Below are 16,178 nucleotides of genomic sequence, written 5' to 3' on the forward strand. Positions count from 1 at the left end.
GAAACTCCTCAGGGATTTCAGAAGACATGTCACAGGAACACTAGATATGGTGTTACCATTATTATAAACGCCTTCCCAATCAGTCCTTAATTACTTTCTCCCTCCGGAGCCTTAGTATTGTTCACTGCCCTTGAATCTTCTTAAGATGCTTATCACAATTTATATTATGCCATTATTTCTTCAAATACTGTATAAACTCTGGAGCCAATCAAGTTTCTCGATGGAGTTTCAAATGTTTATTTATTTTCCAGTCCTGGGGCTTGAACTCAGGGTCTGAGCACTGTCCCTGGCTTCTTTTTGCTCGAGGCTAGCATTCTACCTCTTGAGCTACAGCATCACTTCTGGCTTTTTCTGTGTATGTGGTGCTGAGGAATTGAACCTAGAGCTTCATGTATACGAGGCAAGCACTCTACCACTAGGCCATATTCCAAGCCCTATGTTTAGTGTGTGTGTGTGTGTGTGTGTGTGTGTGTGTGTGTGTGTGTGTGTGTGTCTGTGGCCACTCCTGGGGCTTGAACTCAGGGCCCTCCCTGAGTCTCTTTGCTCAAGGCTAGTGCTCTACCACTTGAGCCACAGCACCACTTATTTTAAATAGCCTAACATAATCTATCCTAGTTTTCAGTGCCAGCCTCTTAGAAGAAAAGGAGACAGAGGCTCTGAGTCACAATTCCCAGCAGCTCCCAGTTTCAGATTTCTTTTTCTTTAATTTCCCCCAATCCTTAGGTGGATCTGTTTAGTTTTTCTTTTTCTTCATAAATCTTGCCCTTGGGAGTATCACAAACATCTGGAACTGGTTTGACTCCCCCCCCCCCCCCCCTCAGGAGCCAGGGGAGAGAAGTTGAAAGGCGAAGTTTCTGATAGAAGCTGGGGACATTTACGCACTGATTATCTTTCTTTATTATGTTTGAGCCACAGATGATAAATTTGATGACTGGAGTAATATCTATTTGAAATTCACTCAGAATCTGGCAAATATATAGCTAATTAGCAATTGGGTTTTTTTTGGGGGGGAGAGGGGGAAGGAGGGGAGTCCAGCAACTGAGTATGGATGAATGGAGCAGAGCAAGACCTTTCGGTTTAGTAAAAGTGGATATTTGGAGTGCCAAGTGAGAGCTAGTTTGGGAAGGCATTCCAGAGGAGGTGAGGCCCATTCACTGTGTTAAGGGGCAGAAATTCACCAGGTAAAGTAGGAGGTGAGAGTATTCCAGGTGGACATGTGCACATGATGAGAGAAATGTCACAGCTTGATGTAGCAATACTAAACTCAGAACGTATGGCAAATATTAAGGCTGGAGGTCAGAGATGTCCATGAAGGTCCTTGTGCTGCATTTTATCCTATGGGTGGTGGGGTCACAGGGTGGCTGGGTAAAGAAGACATACTCAAATTTGCCTTTTAGGTCACCAACTGACAGCACGGTGGAAGGATTTGAAAGAGGCAAAACTAAAACAGAACAGTTGTAGGATATACATATCTATGTAGTATCTGATATCTATTTTATCGTGTGTGTGTGTGTGTGTGTGTGTGTGTGTGTGTGTGCCTAACATAGGCCAGAAGTATACAGTAGGGGTAGTGACAATTGCTTCAAGAAAATTTGGAGATCAAATTGGGAGCCAAAACTTTAAGATATTTTTGGAGGTCAAATTAGGAGATGGAATAGGGAAGGTGAGGAGGAATTTAGAACATCTTGGGTGATATCATTAACTGAAGTAGAAGACATAGGAGGGATAATAGGTTGGTAGTGGTGGGGAGAGAGGGAAGGTTTCCATTTTGGTGATGTGGACTTTGAAGTACTGTGTACCTAAGTGTAAATGCAGAAGATGCTTAAAGCAGGCCAGAGTAGGAGATGCATTCTCAGTAGTAGGGGGTCTACAGAGGTCAAGAATAGGGTATGGTGAGCTGGGAATGTGGCTTAGTGTTAGAGTGCTTGATTCCTCAGCACCACGTAAACAGAAATGGCTGGAAGTAGCGCTGTGGCTCAAGAGGTAGAGTGCAGCCTTGGAGCAAAAGAAGCTCAGGGACAGAGCCCCAGGCCTAGAGTTCAAATCCAGGACTGGCAGAGAGGGCGGGGGGGCGGGGAAATAGGGTATGTTGGGAGCAACTGCTGTTCCTAAGGTTTATTGTTTTCCCTTCCTACCTATCTTGGTACTCTTACCTCTGGCTGTTCCTTTTCCAGATGTTCTGTGGGATCCTCTTTCCTCTCCTTCTATAAAACGTATTTTTTTGCCTATAACTTCATACTGTTGCACATCCATCTAACCTTTATCTGTACCAGCTTGAGGGCTGCACTCATACCTGGCACCTAACTACTTAGTAGGCTTAGCCTGGGAGGATTTCAATTCCAGGCCAGGCTGGGCAACAGAGGTTCACCATACCCCATAGCTCAACAGAAAAGTTGGGCGGGTGTGTAGTTCACAGATGTCATTCTAGCTATGGCAGAAAGTATAAATGGGACTTGTATTCCAGGCAAAAAAGGCAGACCTATCTCAGAAATAACCAGAGCAAAAAGGGCTGCAGGCAAGGCTCAAGCAATAGATGGCCTACCTAAAGCAAGTGTGAAGTTCTGAGTTCAAACCCCAGTACTATCAAAAAGAAAAAGAAAAAAAGGATTGAGACCAATGTCTCCAGCTATGTTGGGAGAGAAAAGAGACTCAGTGCTGTGCAGTGGTTGTCCAGGGACATGGGAAGTTTGTACTTTGCTTCTTGTTTATTTATATTCAGACTGGCACTGTAAGTAGAATGTCTGTGACCATGTCAAGGGTCAGTATTCACATTAATATGTACCTCCACACCCCCACACTGTAACCCATCTTTTTCTCAAGGATATTCTTTGTTTACACCACTGTATCAAGAATCAACATTAGATCAAAATGGAGATAACTATTTAAATCTTAGTGATAGAGATTTTTTTAAAACAACAACAACAGCTCATGAAATAATAGTTTTTATGGATCCAAAGGGATTTTTTTGTTTGTTTTCTGGCACTAGGACTTGACCTTGGCTTTGTACTCTTGATTCATTTCTTTTCTACTCACAGCTGGCACTCTTACTGCTTGAGTTACACCTCCACTTCCAGCTTTTTGCTGGTCGGGGCTAGAGTCCTTGGGACTTTTCTACCCACTCTGGCTCTGAACCTCAATTCTCAGATCTCAGCTTCCTGATTAATTAGGATTATAAGCGTGAGCCACTGGTATACAGACGATCCCATTTTTTAAAAAACAGGTTTTATTTTGTAAAAAAAAAAGTAATAGGTTTCTTAAAAATTTCTTTTCTGTGATGATTTAATCACTAGTGATGCAAATACTAAACTTCTAAGCAAACCACATCAGGATGTACATTATATGCACTGAAGCAGGCTAAATGAAAAATCAGAATTTTGACATTAACTTTAAGATGTGTTTTTTACAATTACCGAAAATTAATTATTCACAATTTGATCTTTCCTGGAAGATACAAAGATTATAAACAGTGCAAACCAATAGGCAGAACCCCCAGACGGCCTTGTGGGCTAGAGCAATATGTCCTAAGTTTCAAGTGATGCATTGATTCTGTACCAGAATTCAACAGCAGCCATACTGTAGTTCTTTAGTATATTTAAATTCTGTACCTATTTCTTTGAACTTAATTCTTCGAGATGATTACTATAGTATGTATAAACCTTTGGCATCATGAGAAATCCACAGAAGAGATAGAAGAGTTACTATCATTTCCAGAAGCTGGTCGAGTAAGTCATGTTTCTGCTCTAGGGTTAACTGTTGAGAAATTGTTAGATGCCTGTTTATCACTGGAGTGATCCGCTTTATAGTGTTCCTTCCACCAAGGGCCATCTTGTCCTTGAATATTCAACCCACATGTACTAATGGTAAATGGTATAATGATGCCTTTCCAACCAGTGAAATGAAACCTAAGGACTCATCTTGATTTGTATATACACCCTGAGACCAGACAGATCATAAGAACATTATCTTTCTATTTCTTCACAAAGTACTCAAGACTCCAGCAAGAAACAAGATACCTCAAGTTTATATACATGACAATTTTCATGTCTGTTTGAAAATTCAAAAGGTTTCCCAAAAGAATAGTTGCCTTTTTGTTTTTGTTTTTGCAGTGTTGAGGACCAAACTCAGGGCCTTGCACTTGCCAGGCAAGCACTCTTCCACTGAGCTAAATCCCCAACTGCTCCCAAAAGAATAGGAGATACTGTTTTTAGCAGTCATTTTGGATTGGAGTACTTCTACCACATGTAGAAAGTTGGATTGGTTTTCTCCATAGATTTTAACTTCTTTTTATTCACTTACAGCATTTTCTCGGTGGTATCATACATTCTGCCCATCCTTCCCAGCAATTCACAATTATTATAAAATGCTTGCCAACTATTTGTGTACACACATATACACTCATACTCACATACTTATCTATTTGGTTGACTTATTAAAGTAAATTTGTCCATTTTTGACCTATGAGAGTTTTCATATAGTTGAGTCAATTAAAATCTGAGCTTCAGATTTTATTTCCTGGCTCTATTTCCTTAAACATATACCATGAAGTACTCTGTACATTGCTTCAGTAGGGAGAATGACATGCTTACCCCATTTACTAGCTTTTATGTGGCTTTGCAAAGTTAAGTGCAGACTGGTGGTAAATTTTATGAAAATACTTAGAGGTATACTAATTAAATTAGCATTTAACTAAAGAAATCTGGTCTAAATAGGGAATTTGTCTTATCACTACCTATTGGGAACTACTTAACTGGAAGAGTCTATTTTTGAAAAACAGATGACTTGTGGGTTTATAGATAGATGTAGAATCAACAGGCCAAACATAATAAATACAAAAGCAATTTCAACTGTAAATTCTGCTAGCACTCTGTTCTCAATAATATTCTGTGCTACAGAATGCCCAAGACACTTCACTAAGCATCACTAAAAGAGATAAGCCCCAGGCTTTATTTTCAAGAAACTAACCACATTACATGAGATATGGAAATATAAATATTCTAAGAGTTTTAAGTTTCAAACTGAGACATAGTGAAATGTAAGAAGACAGCACTTCAGAAGTTTTAAGCTAATTTCACATATTAAAAGCAGATGTCCAGCTGGGCACTGGTGGCTCACTCCTGTAATCGTAGCCACTTAAGAGGCTGAGATCTGAAGATCAGAGTTCTAAGCTTGCCAGGGTGGGAAAGCCCATGAGATTCATTTCCAGTTAACTAGAAAAAAAAAAGTGGAGGTGTGGCTCAATTGGTAGAGTGCCAGACTTGAGCAAAAATCTAAGAGTGGGGACCCTGGCCCTAAATTCAAGCACCAGCACTGGCATGCACGTGTATATGTGTGCGCGCACACACACACACACACACACACACACACACACACACAGTATACATTAAGTCTGTCAATCCAGGTCAATATGATAGCCAGTTGTGTTCTCCATGCTTTTGGACCGAAGAAGCTTTCTTGTCATCCCATAAACAGTGACTAGAGATCCTCGAGGTCAGTGAGATCCACAGCCACTTTCAAGAACAGAGTGTCATCTTTAATGTAGGTGTTCTTGACATGCTCCAAAGTGGAGTGAGCCACGAAGCGGGGACAACCTGATGCAATGTTCATCTCTCCATCAGGCCTTTTAAAGCTGCTGCTGTTGGGATCAGCTTTGAAGGTCTCCATAATGTGGTTCTTTTTGCCACTCTGGTCCAATAGCATTAGGGTCACTCGCTGCCTGAAGGGCCACTGTAACAATGAGTCAAACTCTCCTCGCATCACCACAAAGTACAGGGACAGGTGTGTCCCCTTTCCAGACCCATCTCCGTTTAGATATGCTCTAGCACAGAGCCGGTAGCCACAGCGGCTGGTGTAGAAGGGCTGACTGAAGATGGACACCGTGTGCCCATCTACCGCCTCCCTCTTCTTCAGCTTGTAATCTGTCACCTTCCAAATGAGCTTCCCATTATAGCAGGCACCCTCCAGAAGTTTAAATCGCTCTTCATTTTTATTCAGCTGTGCTTTATGAATATTAATGTGTGCATCATGCTTGTTTGTCTCCCCTTCTAAAACAACTGCAAAGGAAAAACCAAAATTAGCCTAAAACATGGGCCTCATAAGTTTTCTTTAAATGTGCTAACCTGAAGAAAACCAATAAAATCCTGGCATCCAAAAGGTGGGCAGAATTCAGTGTCCACAGGTGGACCACTAATATTAATATTAATGTAGTGATTGTCATATTCTTGGTAAGCTGGTGTCAAGAAAACTGGAAACCAGAGCTTGCCATAGTTCAAGAAGTCACTGAGTGCCTCATATGAGCCCGCACCATTCTAAATAGAAGGCTTTTTAAATAGCTAGTTCCTCTCTTTTTTTCCACACCTACAACAATCATCCCCTCACATTCCTCCCTTAGCCTCTCATTTTCCACTCCTTAAAAACCAGCACTCCACTCCTTGTTCTTGGAATTTCTTGGTTTCTTTTTCCTGTCTATTTACACCCCCATTTAGGGTCTCCCGGGTATTTCCTTGAGCAGCCAGAATCTCATTGCTCTTTCACAAATAACCAGATTCGCTGTTGCTTTTCTTGGAGAGATGTGACTGGCAAGGCGTTTGCTCATTCACGAACACATGAAGACAAACACGTTACTGAAAGAAGTAAAATATGAGACATACCTAATCTTTGATCATTGGTTTCCAGCAGAGTGATTTTCTGTTTCACTGTATCAACAGCTTCCACCAAAGGCTTCAGGTCAAATTTACTGTGTTGCTGGTTAACCATCTGTAATAGCTGACGTACTTGAGCTTCTAACCAAGCAGACTTGTCAATATGACTGGTGAGAACCTTTCAGAACAAAATGAATCATAACATTATTAAAAATATAGATAATAGTAACTCATTGATATTAGTTTTTTCAACTCACACATTTCACAATTAATTAATGAAATGGAAAAAAAAACCTAGTCTACAAGAGAAAATGCAGTAAGGGCAGCAGAGACAAGCTTCCTCCACTCCTATCCCAAATATTTGATGTTTCTCTATCTCATTTATCTGACTACGCCTTACATTTCTCTGTTCTTGGTTTCCTAACTCACTTTGATGTATCTGTCCTTTTGTTTCTTCTCTCATCTTACCACTTGCTTCCTGCTGTGCTAGAAGTCCAAGTGAGCTGGAACAAGGTACTTGTTTTGGCCTGAGCACTGCATGTGAAACAGAAGGCCTGGAATAGGCCTGCATATCAGCTACTCTCTTAGGTGGAAGAGATTAAATAAAACTATCTTCCTCCAAGTGCCTTAATTCTAGTGTCATACTAAAGAAAAGGTCAGAATTGGGATAGTATCAAATGATGCATTTCTTTTTTCTGGCTATACCTATGCATGTATGCATATATGTACATACATCTAAATACACATGTATAATATGTGTTTGTGCATATATATGTACATGTAAAATGTGTGACCATGTATGGGAATTATATGACCTAGATTTTCTGGGATAATCCAGCTTTCAAATTTATCACCCAAAGTATGTGTCTTAAAATCTTTCATTAGAGGGCTGGGAATATGGCCTAGTGGCAAGAGTGCTTGCCTCCTACACATGAAGCTCTCGGTTTGATTCCCCAGCACCATATATATGGAAAATGGCCAGAAGGGGCGCTGTGGCTCAGGTGGCAGAGTGCTAGCCTTGAGCGGGAAGAAGCCAGGGACAGTGCTCAGGCCCTGAGTCCAAGGCCCAGGACTGGCCAAAAAAAAAAAATCTTTCATTAGAAATTTTGTAGTCATGATAGACATTTATTCACTAAGAATCCATTTATGAATTAGAAAGTACCTTCTGTGACTATATTTTTGTGATGTTTATTTCTTGGATGGGGGGGATGAGAGGAAGGATGACATTGAACCATGGAAGGGGTCACACTGACCCAGATGCATTGCTCTCATGAACTATCAGGTTGAACTGACGCCCCTTTCTACAACTAACTAAATAAAAAAAGTTAAAAAAATAAAACATTCTTTTCCTAAGGGAATTAATGGTTTTGTTTTGCTGTCTACAAAATGCAGAGCAGCCTTCAATGTATCTAAAACAGAGTAATATTAACCCAACATTAATTGAGACTTTAACTGCCATAAACTTTATGGAACGTATATAAGTGTTAAAATTTACTGATAGTGCTAAATGTACTGGGTATTATATGAGATGATCTTTATTCTTAGGAATACATACTGAAATATACAGAGGTAAAGGGCCATAATATATTCAATAGCTTGGAGAGAACATACAACATATTTCTCTCTCTCTCTCTCTCTCTCTCTCTCTCTCTCTCTCTCTCTCTCTCTCTCTCTCTCTCTCTCATGTCTATCTCTTTTTTCAAGGTGTGGAGGGAAGGAAAGGGGAAGGGTACCAATACTAAAGTAAATGGGATAAAATATTGACAACAGGGGAACATGGGCAGCAGTGTTCTTTGTAGTTTTTCTGTATATTTGAAAAGGTTTCTATTTGAAAGTTAAAAGAAAAACCATCTCACCTGGATGTTTGAGAGGAAGCTTCCATTTTTGCCAAATAACTGTGTAAATTGCTTGAACTCTTTTTCAAATTTCTTCACAGTGTCTGCTAGCTGCTGGATCTTACGTTCTTTTTGTTCAAGGCTCTTATATAAATCAGAAATCTAATAACAAGAATGTGAATGGGGAAAATGAGGTCACCGAAATGCATGCATGTAATTTGGAATAGTACATGCAGGTCAGAATGTGCTTCTAGGGAAAAATACATATTTATTTATAGGAAAATATTTGCAGGTACTTCCAAACACAATAGAGCCTCAGAATTTCTCATTAGCCTGTTCTGTCCCTAACGCACAGTGATAGATCATCACTTGACTGTACTAGTTCACTTCGTCCATTTAGTGTGTGTTTATTAAGCAAGCAGAGTGCTGATTGCCACCATGTTAGATGTTATAGGCACACTAATGATGGCTAGAATTTGCTGAATTTCTATGATACCCTTGTATATCCATTAGGTCTTTTTCTCCTCAAACAAAACAAAACAAAACAAAACATTTTTCAATGAGGAAACAGAGGCACTGGTAGTTCACAACTGTAATCCAAGTTACTCAGGAGACTGAGATCTGTTGGCGAAAAGAGGCTCATCATCTTTCCTGCCCAGGCTGGCTTCAAACTATAATCCTCAGATCTTACCTTCCTGGGTAGCTTGGATTACTGTTGTGAGCCACCAGTATCTGGCTTCAAACACCAACTTTTAACACAAAATCAGGCACCATAAAATAATCTGTAGTAATAAAATTCAACCCTTCTGAAGATGGATAGGGTTCTTTCCTATGAGGACTTGAACTCTAATCTTCTGAGATGTTCTAACAAAATAGTTGACTCTCATAATAATCATTCATCACCATCAGCATTTGAGGCCTAAAGTGAATGATCAGGCATTACATAAGGCATCTGAAGATGCAACTTCGTTTGATAATTGCAGCTCAACAAAATATGTACGTATGTATGTATGAAATAAGTATTGATTTTTCAAGTTGTAAAGCTTCTCTAAGACAGTTTAGAACAAAATTTATAAAAACCTGCAGTGCCCTGAACAGATAATTGGCCACTGTTTTATGGTCACACCCATTTAAGAGTATCAAGCACCTGCTGGGTGCCAGGTAGTGATGACAGAAGGGCATGTGGACAGGTTGAGAAAGCAATGTGGTCTACCATGAATCAGAGGAGAGTGGGAATCAGAGGAGAAGTGCTTGATATTGAATTCTGCCACTTCAAATTATAAACACATTAGCATTTCCCTAAGCTTATTACTTCATCTGTTAAGTGAGAAATGTCTGATAATCCTACAAAGCCTGTCTAGCCATGTAATAGAAAAACATCTATCTCTAGTTGACTTATACCGAAACAGAGAAGCAGTGAACCACTAAGAGCAAACCAACCCCAGCCATTCCATTGCTCCTCATCATCTGTGGTCCCTTGGAGGTTTACCTGTCCTTCTAACTGGAAGTTCTTTTCCAAAACCAGAAGCATGTGGTCCCTCAAGGCTGACTGCTCGTGTTCGTGCAGATTCTCCCGCTTGTCCTTCAATACAGAGAGAAAGAGGTCCAGTTATTGAGAAGGGGGTGGCAGTGGGATATGCTGCTAATGCAGAAGCTTAGCAACTCTGCTGACTTTATTACTTTAAACATGAAACCTTCTAGGTGAGTGGCAGGAAAAATGACCTGGATCCATTTCCAGCTTTAAGATTCTGTAGTACCCAGATGGAAATCCTAGGTTCTCTCCACATCAAGCCAGAACTGGAAATGATTACTTTGTGTGTGGGGGGGGGCGGGGGGGGGGTTAAGACTGGCATTTGAACTCGGTATCTGATGCTTTCATTTATTGGCTAGTGCTCTACCAACTAGTCCATGTCTCCAACCCCAGAAATAATTACTATGATGGTTAATTTTATGTAACTAGGCTGTGGTGCCTAGTTGTTTGGTCACAATAAATCTAGGTACTGCTGTGGAGCTATTTTATAGTTGTGATTAACACATACCTCAAGATGATTACCCAGTCAAAATGTGGGCGGGCCTTGTCCCATGAGTGGAAGGCTTTAAGAGCACTAAAGTTTCCTGGAGAAGACTGAAACTAGAAACTCAAAACTGAAACCTAGAAAGTCCCTTTTGGTTTCCAGCTCAGTGGCCACCTTGCAGATGTTGCACTTGCTAATAACTTGCTAATGATCCATTGTCTTATAATAAATCTCCCTCTATAGGGCTGGGAATGTGGCTTAGTAGTAGAGTGCTTCCTTAGCATGCATGAACCCCTGGGATCAACTCCTCAGTACCACGTAAACAGAAAAGGCCAGAAGTGGCCCCGTGGCTCATGTGGTAGAGTGCTAGCCTTGAGCAAAAAGCAGCTCAGGGACAGTGCCCAGGCCATGAGTTCAAGCCCCAGGAATGGCAAAACAAAAACAAATCTCCCTATATATCTAAATGCACACATATCTAATATATATCATATATACATCTAATATATATACACAACTTATATATTATATATACACACATATCGTATATATCACCTGCATTGGCTTTGTTTCTCTGGAGTACCTCGATTAATACAATTGCTCTCTTTAAAGTCCTTCTATATCCTGACCAGAATCCAAGTAAAATAAACTAGCCAAGCGACTTACACAATGGAATATCAAAGCAGATACAAAATGGCACCCCCTACCTTTACAGTACAGCCATAGTGTTTAAAAGGACAGTCTTGTTCAGCCTCAGGACACACTGCAAGGTGTTCATTCACCTACAAAATGGATAGCTTCAAGCTATAGAAATTCATCACTGACTCTCCAGCTGCCTGGTCTCAGTGTAGCAAGCAGGAAGGTAAGGGTATAGGAGGAGGTGAAGATCCAGGAGAAGGAGGGAACCCAGCAAGGATGGGAACCCAGGGATGAACGCTGAGAAGTTTGCAGAGAAAGGGGAAGGAAAGACAGAGACACAGTTATTGTGGAGATTAATGTAAACCTCAGGCCTTTGCATATGGATTTGATCACACACATCACAACCACTGCCTGAAGTTTATCTTGTGCAGAATCTTTGGAGATGATTATTTACAGTTACCTTGGTTCTGGGAATAATCTGCAAACACTTGTTGGGGCAAGAAACGGGGTACTCCGGACACAAGTTTTCCAGGTGGTTCTGAAATGGAGAAAGTGACATGAAAGGAAGCAGAGGCTCTCTTCCAGGGCCAGTGATCCTACACAGATCTCTGGGGATATAAGTCAGACAGCTTGCCTCCTTCTAAAAAGGATTAAACTTGTCTGCTTTCTTGGTATATAGGAAATCAATTGAAAAGTTAACATTCCAGGGCTGGGAGTGTGGCTTAGTGGTAGAGTGCTTACCTAGCATGCATGATGCCCTGGGGTTCTATTCCTCAGTACAACATAAACAGAAAAAGCCGGAAGTGGCACTGTGGCTCAAAGTGGAGGCTGCTATCTTTGGGCAAAAGAAGCTCAAGGACAGTGCCCAGGCCCAGAATTCAAGACCCAAGACTGGCAACAACAACAAAAAAGTTAATATTCTAGTTACTCTGAAAGAAGGTAAAAGAGTACTTAAGTGGAGGCAGGTAGAGTTGCAGAATTATCAGTGTGGCTCCTTTGCATATAAAAGGTGCCTGTGGTCTCCTTCTTGACTCACCCCACCTCTCAAGTAGATTACAGAGCCTGGAGGGAGGGCAGCAATTCCTTCCCTCCCTGTGACCCGGGCCTCCCCCTACTCCCTCTACACTCACTCACAGCAGGTGTTCAAATGTTATTTATTATTTATTGCTATTATTTATTGCTAGTCCTGGAGCTTGAATTCTGGACATAGGCACTGTCCCTGAGCTCTTGTGCTCAAGGGTAGTTAGTACTCTATCACTTGAGCTATAGCTCCATTTCTGGCTTTTTTTGGTAGTTTTAGTGGAGATAAGAGCCTCATGAACTTTCCTGCCTGGGCTGGCTACAAATCATGAGCTATTTTTTTTCATAAGCTATTTTTATTACTGATGAATGAACAGAGCTATGCTCATAAAAACAGCTTTGAGCACCTCATGGAGCTTCTCTTTGCTAAACTTTAGACCTGATTCATACACAAGTAAGTGCAGAATGTGCTTCAAGTACCCCACCTGATTCACTGGAACCACCCAGCAGGTGAGCCCCATAAAGACAATGATTCTTTATACCTGCAGATTGATTGCAACCACGTCGGTTTTGCAATGGAGACATTTTTCCTCTCTAAACTGACAGTGGGCGCTCAAGTGCTCTTTCAGATCTTTTCGGAGCAGGACTTCACAGCAGTTCTCATTGGAACAAGGCACAGGCTGAAAGGAGCAGTGCTGGAGGTGATCCTGCAATGGACAACAGGCCGGTGGGGCTGGCTGAAGGTGGGCAGCCTGACAGGAGTGGCAGCACAACAGAGAGGCTGGCACAGGCAGAGCAGGCCCGGCAGCCTCCTCCAGCTGTCGTGAGGACCTCATTGCTTCTGCTGAGGAAGGGGGCGGGGGAGGGCAGCTAGGTGGAAAGGAGGAGGAGAAGGGAAGATGGGAAGGGGCTTTAGATGATCTAGTGACCTGCTCATATTCACAAACCAGTTCTGGGGTATCTCTTTGAAGCTTGCCAATTAGTTCTTTAGTTCATTGAGGATATTTTGTTTATTTTATTGTCCCATCTGTTTGGTTTTTTGCAACTCACTCTGTAGCCCAAGCTGGCTTTGAATTCACAATGCTCCCATTTCAGCCCTCCCAAGACATGGATTACAAACAATGCCTAGTATTAATAAACGTGAACATCAGACATGTTTTTGGTGATACTAGGGTTTAAAGTGAGGACTTTGCACTTGCTAACAACCCCAGTCATTTTTTTGTTTCTGCTCATACTGGGGGCTTGAACTCAGGGCCTAGATGCTGTCCTTTAGCCTTTTTTATTCAAGTTTGGCCTTCTTCCTTGAGCCACAGCACCATTTCCATTTTTTAGCAGTTAATTGGAGATAAGAATTTCATGGACCTTCCTGCCTGGGCTGGCTTTGAACCATGAGCCTCAGATCTCTTTTTTTTTTCTTTCAAATTTTTATTATCAAACTGATGTACAGAGAGGTTACAGTTTCATACGTAGCCTCAGATCTCATACTCCTGAGTAGCTAGGATTATAGGCATATGAATGGGCACCTACCTGCTGCATTTTTGTTTCTTTTGTGCACTCTCCATCCCTACCCCTAGCACCTTGCACTGGTCTCTGCATAGATGTAAAAGTGATGGGGCAGAGGAAAAGAAGGAAGGAGAAAAGGGCATGCCTGGAGTTAATAAAGGGAGTTTTAGTGAGCTGCTCCCTGCAGGATCCTTCTAAGCAGAGTTGGCACCCCAAAGTCCACAGGCTGGATCTAGCCTGTTACTTGTCTTTGTAAATCACGGCTTGTCTGACGCCTGTTTATTCACAAAGTGCAACGTGGCAGGGCTCAGTCATGGTGACCGAGGCTGTATAGCCTTGCCAAGTCTAAAATATTTACTGTCTGGATTTTAACAGAAGCAGCCTGAAGCCCTTTCTCTGACACAAGGGAGAAAACAGCTTCATCAGCATGATAAAGATTATAGCAATTGTTTCCTAAGAAACAAATGGCAATAACAATTAAAACTAGACTCTTCAAAATGTACTATTACATGTATGGAGTTCAGTGTCTGCAAACTAATAAAAACATTTTATTTTTTTTAAAGAAAAAAATGTACTATTACCCCACACCCCACACCCCAACAGTGAACATCCACCACAAAGGCTATACACCCCACTACACGAGGGGTGGGGGCATTATTTGGGAGTACAGAGGACACTGAAGGAAAGAAATCAGAGCCTGTTCTCCAGTCTGTGGTCCATTCACTGCATATGGGTTTCGATTTGCATCGCATTCCCTTTGCAGGCTTTGTGACACCAAAGCTGGAAAAGAGGCCTTCCTGTAGGACCTGTCATTCAAAAAGTGGGGCAAAGGACAGTCACGGGAAAACAGTAAAGTCCTGCCAGCTTCCAAAGCATTCCTTAGGCTATTAAGGAATATATTTACCTCGGAGCCTAGGGGCTTTGGAGGCTGTGTAGTGGATAGAGAAACAACTGACTCATTCCAAATACGTGTTCAGACTGTGTGGGTGGGAGGGGAAAATTTCAGTGGCCTGGAAGCAATTCAGTGGAAGCTAAAGATGCCTGAGTCTTGTCACTGTCCTGTGACTGCAGCATATATGGGCCTCCCGGGCAGGGTGACATTAGTGGCTTCCTATTAGCCTTCTCCAGATGGATGGAAAGGCAGCTAGGATAGTTTCATTTCACAGGAACTCGACTCCTCTTCCCCTATGCTTTCACACCTGACTGTCTGCATCTTGTCTCGGTCCTACCTGGTCTTTGTACCCTGCCTTGGAGCTCACCCTGCAGGCCATCACAGCACCAGGAGCAGAGCGTATGCTGGCTGGGACCCTTACAACCATTACTTTCTGTGCTCCTGCCACAGTGTTCCAGAACTCTTCCCAGTTCCCCCAAATGGCACATCCTTGCTTAAGCTTCCCTTTGGCCTGGCGTATCCACACCCCGTTTTTTGGCATAATGATCCCTAACCCAAAATACAGGATGTAAGCATATATAACACTCCAGGGAGAATGAACCCTTCGTTTAATGTATACCTCAGCATGCTGATACTGTGGCTCGCTGTGCTGCTAGCCTAGGAGAGCTCTGAGGACATCCCAGCAGGTCTCTGCCATGCTCACCCAGGAACTGAGCCATCAGTTTAGTGCATGTCACTAGAAGGACAGTGGTTATGAGTAATACCAACCTGGTATCGTCCCAAAATAATCTTAGCATTACATCCAGGCTCATTTTTGCAATGCACATATAAATTGAGGACTTCCCTTTTACAGCAGTTGTCTTTAAACACCTAAAAGATAAACATGACAGGTCTTACTAACACCCAATACTTGAAAACAATGAAAATGAAGATGGTATTAGTTGGGTTTTCACACATCTCAAAAGTCAGATGGGAACTTCCAAATGTTGGTTGGAATGGAAATATCACACCACCAATTTCCAAGAAAAAACCAACTCAGCTAGTGCTGGTGGTTCATGCTATAATCGTCACTATTCATGAGGCTGAGGTCTGGGGATCGCAGTTCAAAGCTAGCCCAGGCAGACAAATCTATGATCTTCCTACCTCCCATTAAACACCAAAAAAAGTTGGAAGAGAAGTTGTGGCTCAAGTGGTAGAGTGCTAGCCTTGAGCAAACAAGCCAAGCAAGAGCACGAGAACCTGAGTTCAAGCCCCAGTATTGGCACACAAAGAAAGGGAAAGGGAAAGATTATTTCAGACACATACTTAGAACTAGCCAAATAACTCAATGCTCAAGAGGGGGCAGGCTGTAGTGACAGTAATTGCAGATGAACTCGGACTGTCAAAAGTCAGAAGAGGTGGAGCTGTGACGAAGGGCTGTGATTTCAGCTTCCTATCTCATAGGAAATCATCAGCTCATCAGTGAAGCTGTATCAACTTGCTTTTTTTACACAAACCAGAGGTTGGCAAGTCTTTGTAAAGGCTCAGAGAGTAAATATTCCTAGCTGTGCAAGCCACATCACAACCATCTCTGTTATCACATTTCTGCTCTAACATATACAATACTTAAATGAATAAGCATAGCTGTGTTCCAATAAAA

General features: G+C 41.8%; 1 protein-coding gene across 4 annotated transcripts in view; it reads right to left on the reverse strand.

Moving 5' to 3' along the window:
- Positions 1-833: 833 nt before the first annotated feature.
- Traf5 (TNF receptor associated factor 5) overlaps positions 834-16,178 on the reverse strand; it is a 42,150-nt gene continuing 26,805 nt past the window's right edge. For 2 of the 4 annotated variants that reach the window (XM_048357038.1, XM_048357039.1), the window contains exons 4-11: positions 15,308-15,409; positions 12,687-12,851; positions 11,585-11,662; positions 11,193-11,267; positions 9,963-10,055; positions 8,495-8,635; positions 6,648-6,816; positions 5,370-6,050 (exon numbers count right to left, since the gene is read on the reverse strand). In XM_048357038.1, the coding sequence (XP_048212995.1) occupies positions 5,473-6,050; positions 6,648-6,816; positions 8,495-8,635; positions 9,963-10,055; positions 11,193-11,267; positions 11,585-11,662; positions 12,687-12,851; positions 15,308-15,409 (1,401 nt within the window). In that variant the 3' untranslated portion in view covers positions 5,370-5,472. Of the gene's footprint in view, positions 855-5,369; positions 6,051-6,647; positions 6,817-8,494; positions 8,636-9,962; positions 10,056-11,192; positions 11,268-11,584; positions 11,663-12,686; positions 12,852-15,307; positions 15,410-16,178 lie in introns of those variants that run through there. The other 2 variants (XR_007212539.1, XM_048357040.1) reach the window with 2 other exon arrangements.

Source organism: Perognathus longimembris, chromosome 11 (assembly GCF_023159225.1).
Source record: "Perognathus longimembris pacificus isolate PPM17 chromosome 11, ASM2315922v1, whole genome shotgun sequence".
Taxonomy (NCBI): domain Eukaryota; kingdom Metazoa; phylum Chordata; class Mammalia; order Rodentia; family Heteromyidae; genus Perognathus; species Perognathus longimembris.